The 6,000-nt window shown below is 37.2% G+C and overlaps 1 protein-coding gene across 1 annotated transcript in view; it reads right to left on the bottom strand.

Moving 5' to 3' along the window:
• Nucleotides 1-3,085: 3,085 nt before the first annotated feature.
• Nucleotides 3,086-6,000, bottom strand: part of Antxr2 (ANTXR cell adhesion molecule 2) — a 146,856-nt gene continuing 143,941 nt past the window's right edge. The window contains exon 17 of the mRNA XM_052198699.1: nucleotides 3,086-4,964. Coding sequence (XP_052054659.1) covers nucleotides 4,926-4,964 — 39 coding nt within the window. The 3' untranslated portion in view covers nucleotides 3,086-4,925. The remainder of the gene's footprint in view (nucleotides 4,965-6,000) is intronic.

The raw sequence follows: 6,000 nt of genomic DNA, 5'->3' as shown, positions 1-6,000 counted from the left end.
CAACAGCTTCCTTTATCAACCATGGCTCTGAACGTACTCGACCCCTTTGTTCATTTCTATTGTTCACCGTCACCCCACCGTTTCCTTCATGAAGGAGATGTGCTTATTTTTAATGATCTTCACTTTGGGAAATGGTTTCTAATATTTCTAGTTAGGTTGAACATACTTAAATATACATTGTAGTTATGTTTAAAATTCACTCCATGTTATGACTAACATTTGCAATCTTGCAAAGATAACTCATCTGAGATACAAATAACTTTGCAATGATTAGAAGAAAAATGTGGGGGGTATGGAATTCTTACAGTAGTCATCTACATTAAGACCAGGGCACGTCTGTGCAAGGCTCACTATGTAAATAGACTACAGATCCTAAACACTAAATCACTCAACAATAGTTCCCTTTGACGATGTGCTACAGGCAACATAACACAGGCATACTGATTGTTAATCAAGTTGGCTTTTCCTTTGTTTGTTTTGATTTTTCTTTTGTCCAGTGTTGACTGGGGGAAGTATGCATTTCAAATTTCTATAATATATAAACTATCTCATAACTGCTTCAGAATAGGGTTTTTCTTTTGTCTCTTTATATGAGCCTTTGAGACACCAGTGAGACTGGAAGACCAGAAGGAACTGTTAATACCTTTGCCAATGTTTTGCTCATCTTCAGAGAGGTTTCGTACCAGTTGCTCTAACAAATTCTTCTATAAAAAAATTAACTAGCAAATTACTCCACTATGACTATTTTTCAAAATTATATGTTAAGTTCAGTGTCTTTTCTGTAACCAAACTGGCAGTTTACAGAGCTGATACTATCAAACTTTACAAAGAAGAAGGTACGACAAATTTGAGATAAACACTAAAACCTCTAATTTCATCATTTTCATGCAAGCATCAGAACTGGGAGGAACTTTTAATATGACTGGAGTGCTGGTCTCTCAAGCCAGCCACCTACCTACTCACTAGGTGTCCAAGAGAACATCCCTACCTGCTTCCCAACCTGATAAATGAGGAAAGCAACCCATACAAGAACATGTATATAGAGATGCATGTTCTATACCTTGTACTTTCACATTATAATCTTCTTCTGGCAGGAGTACAAAAATATATTTTACAAAACAGCAAAAGACTTGCTGCATTATGGGTTTTCAATAAATTTATTCGTTCTTTTACCCAATTGACTGAATAAAATTCTAGTAAATATAGAAATATACTAAAATTAAAATGTTCTCAGAATATTCCATAGAAATTGACTAGACAACACTAATCTAATGAGACTTCACTATAGCTACACCAACTACAGACAGCATTTTCTAGCTTCATGAGCCTACTGCTTTCTTTAACTGTACAACAGATGCACCAATTAGTCTGAGCATTTAAAGTGTGTGTGTGTGTATTTGTGTGTGTGTGTATGTGTGTGTGAGATATATGTCTCCTCTGTGTGTATATATACTCACCACCTTGAGAGTAGTAATTAAATTCTAATAAATTTACTAATATAATAGGAATGAAAATCTAATAAAAGTTAGCCAGGATATGAAAAGAAAGAAATTACAATGGTTTCTAATACTTGTACTTTAACCGTATTATATTTTTCTTCAGAAGTTTCAAATATAATATCTGTAAGACAACCAAATAGAAATGTCTCCATCAACTTGCTCACCACAATTCAGAAAGTGTTTCAATCTTAAAGAAATTAGTCTACCTCTGAACAGTAAATACAGGCCAGAGACATTCAGATAATGAAATTCAGTTCATAGAGACACTCATATCTTATATCTGATAATGATTTATTTTTAAAAATAATAAATAATTTGTTTTTAAATGATTAGGGCAAAGTTCATTGGAAATATAAGAAAAAACTTCTCAACAATTTGAAATATAAGGTTTTAAACCTTATATACTCTTAACAAAATAGTAATTAACCATAGATGACAGATGCTGCTCCCTAGTCAATGGAGACTCTCAAGTTTTACTCTGCATCTCATTGGGAAGGAAATATAAATTTTTAAAATAGAATTAACTTGGGGGAAGGCATCAGAGCTGCAACTCTTAGCACCAAATGTTTCTTCTTGGAGCACCAAATGCTTTACGGAAAACATTCCAAGTATCAAAGTTTTCAGATAGATAAATATTTATGGATCAAATCCATAAAGAACAGACATTGTTATGAAATATATATAGATGCCTTCAAAACTTTCTTTCTAGGCAGAGGAGACACATAAGTTAGGAGTCATTTCCCACTTAATTGCTTTTGCAACCTTATGTAACACAAATGGATGATGGACAAGACTCATTTGTTTGTACAAAGAAAGAGATCTCGACTGACATCATGTCCAGATCAATCACATGGGAGCTATTGCTATGTATGAAAAGTGTCACATAAAGATTCTCAATGTCCTTTGCCAAGAAGATTAATTTTAAAAACAAATTCTTCTCATTTCTGCTAAGATCTGAGATTAAAGCATAACATTAATCTGGTTCTTAACTTTAGGGGCAATAAAATTCCATCTGTCTTTGAACCTTATGAATGATACTTTTTCAGTCTATGTATAGAACCGTGACTCACCCTCTTCGTTTACAGCTCTTTGTTGTATTTTTATTACACATTCTCCAGCCAGTGCAACAAATCGCAAGAAAGCTATTTTGCCATTTAAAGGCAGAGGTTTATTTACATTCCTCATGGTGCAAATATGCTACATGATTCTGTAAAAATTTGAAGTGGTTACCAAAGAAACATAGCCAGAGCTTCTGTAGTATTTTTGATGCTCTTAAAATATCACCAATGGGTGTGCCTGCATCAGAAATGAAATGCCTTTTGGGGAAGTGACCATAGGTCCTGCTCTAGAGGCAGACACAGAACAAATGTCTAAAAGGACTCATCACAGGAAGAGTTAGGTGTACTTACCAGCCTTCTATGTGCACACACAGATTGTACCTGTAACATCAACCATGAATCAACTGTGAACATACTGGATGTTTTACAATGGAATAGAATTCCATCTTGTTCCTAACCAGAGTAGTTGAGTATTAAACCCAAGAAAGTGTAGGCTCTATGTGAACTTAAAGAAACTGATAACAGAGACACAGGTAAAAATTTTTATTCACTAATACGTGGAGGTGTGACTTTGGTTCCAGCCAGTCAGTGACATAAATAAGGTTGAGCAAAACGATGGAAGCTAGAGAGAATAGGTATGTGCATTTGTATATTTGGATGTGTGTGTAAGGCTTCTTGGAGCAGTGCCACAAACCCGGACACCCAATGAAAAGTATCACTGCGGTCCTTTGAAATTTCCATGAAGAGTACAATGAGGGTAATTATACGAGGATGCTCTAAATCGCTCTTTCCATCTCATGCACTCTCATGCCCGCCAAACATGAAATGTCCGCCTTCCCCCTTCCAAAGTGATGGTTGTTGAACTTATTTTTAGTGTCATTTGATAAGCCTTTGTGCTCGCAGAGAGACATCCCACTGACCCGGCCACTGGTCATTGTCTATACCAGTTCACATCAAAGCAGGCGCGCTTTGTCAGGTTTCCAGTCGAATATCCATTTCGCATCTGAAGTACGGTATCGAAAGTGACTAGATTATCTGAGCTCTTCCCTTCAGCTGCTGCCTCCTTCCTCCCCCACCGTGTTTCTGCTCACGCTAACATAATTTGGCATCGTTGACGTGACACGATGGTGATATTTCTAAAAATTTATAGTATGTATATTGTCCATGCTTTCTGATGGCGCCCCTCCTGATTTTAATTTATAAACTGAAGGAAGGAGGTCTCTTTCCTAGCCTGAATCGCCACCAAGGTGTGGTGCTCCTCAATTTCTAAGTCACATGCATACAGTGATAGGTCATTCAATGTCAAAAGGCATAAAAAAGATGAGCAAAATCTTCACAGGCTGCTGCTTGCTGTTGCCTTTAATTATATTAATTAAAATTTGAAATTTTCATGCAAAGAGAGTTGCTGGCTTGTGACGCTGAAGAGCCCTTGGAGACTTGAAGGAAGAAAAAACCCTGAGCGGAAGCTTTGTGGTTACAGCTTCCTTAAATTAAAAGCCAAACAAACACCTAGGTGTGTTTACAGATACTAATGCTTTACGCACTGTTAAATCCCAAATGCTGAGAGAGGGGAAACCTACCAGGCTAGGGACAAAGTCTCAAATCACAAGTCCTTATTGCTGCACTCCAGGTCTTTGGTTGGAGGCGGTCTTCTTGTTGAATTAACGCTCTATTAATTCTCTTGTCTCAAGTGCATAATGAAAGAAAGGTGTCTTGGAAAACTAAAGGGCAAAAATCCTGCTTGCATCCCAGTACCTTGAGGCGTCCACATTTTGTCATGCGTGTGCACTTTCAGTGTAACAGTGACAAGATTTTCTAGTCAGAAATTTCCCGTAAGGCACAAAGTAATGGAGGACTTGGAAAGGCTTTGCTATCTGACATAGCTACAAGGCAGTAGACTCCATTATCTGTTTAGCCTGGTGGGAAATTCCATGTTTCGCTTGCAGCTAAAGATCTTGCCAAACAAAAGCACACACGTCACGCATTCATGTCAGAAGCAACAGTCTCCATTGCAAACCTGCGTGGCTGGTGGATTTGCAGTCCTGGCTTTGGTATCATTATATCATTGGTGTGTCTGCCTTGTCCTCTTACACAGTCAAACCCAGCTTTGCATAAACCATAGCATGCAAATTAACATCCCTTGGGATTTTCAGGGTCCCAAAGGACTTTCATCACCTCTCATGTCCATGGCAGAACAAGTGTTGGAAAATGTTTAGTGCACAGAAAGCAGAAGGCAGAGGAAACATTTCCTGACAGAGAAAATGAGCTGTTGTCCCCAGAACTTCTGAGATGCACTGGACTGTCCGTTCTGTTGGAAATCAGCATCACGAAGATACACTGTCTTCTTCTCATTCTTCATGCTGCCATCTTACTGATGTGGAACCCGGGAAAAGTTTATGCATCGCCCCTGAGGGAAGAGGGAAATCCATGGTGAAACAGGAAGCAGTTATTTAAAAGTCAAGTAACATCTACTTTCCATAGCAAGATGTAGTTAAGGATACCCAAGCTCAGAACAACGTCCACATCAGTCACAAAGTCATATCGTTTTCCCTAGCACAAGCTAATATGGCTCAGATTTTATTTCACTTTATTTTCTTTATTGTGTACAGAGAGTTTACTTATGTGATGGTGTGCTCAAATCCACATAGAAAAAAATCAACATGGGATTAAAACATTTTAAGTGCTGTCTGAAGTATGGCACCACTGTCAGAATCAAACTATCAATGACATCGCCTTATACTTTCTATGATGAAGTAAGATGGATGGATTTCCTATGCAATTCAGTGATTCTAAAATGTATATATGAGGAGCATATTAAGGAACCAAGGACAAGGAAACCCAAGACTGGATAGGGATGTTTTCTTTGTGCTGTACCTTATTCTAGATCACATCCTACATTGCTGACCCACTTCTTATACCACTATACATACTGTTTTCCCAAATTAAGACTATTTACTTGAATCATATATTTTTAGAGAGTATTCGCCAGTCCAGTTTCTAAACACTTCAGTGAAGGTCATGTAGATATATTGATTCATAAAATAATTACTAACCCAATAATTATTTGGAAACAAAACTTCCAATTATAGATAAAGACTCTCCCTTCTTCCTTTCCTACAATACTGTTGACTTGTGACACATGACTTGTGTCCAAAGTCCTCCACTGGCTAAATCTAGCCCACTCTCTCTTAGTTTAGGCCAGATTTATCATGCAATTAAGACTTCCATTTGCTATTACATCTGCTCTCAAAAGCTCCTCATGTTATAGTTTCCTATAATGTGAGTGCTTATTTGGAATACGTGGGACAAGGGAAAATTCAAAAAACTTAAAAAATATTATGGAAGAAGAAAATTTAGAACATAGAGGTTGTTTTTGTCCATTTTTGTTTGGAACACAACTACTCAACAAATTTAGGGATTTCTGACGTTTTTTGGAAACAGGA

This window comes from Apodemus sylvaticus, chromosome 11 (assembly GCF_947179515.1).
Source record: "Apodemus sylvaticus chromosome 11, mApoSyl1.1, whole genome shotgun sequence".
NCBI classification, from domain to species: domain Eukaryota; kingdom Metazoa; phylum Chordata; class Mammalia; order Rodentia; family Muridae; genus Apodemus; species Apodemus sylvaticus.
The sequence above is the reverse complement of the archived record's forward strand: the minus strand, read 5'-3'. Positions and strand labels throughout refer to the sequence as shown.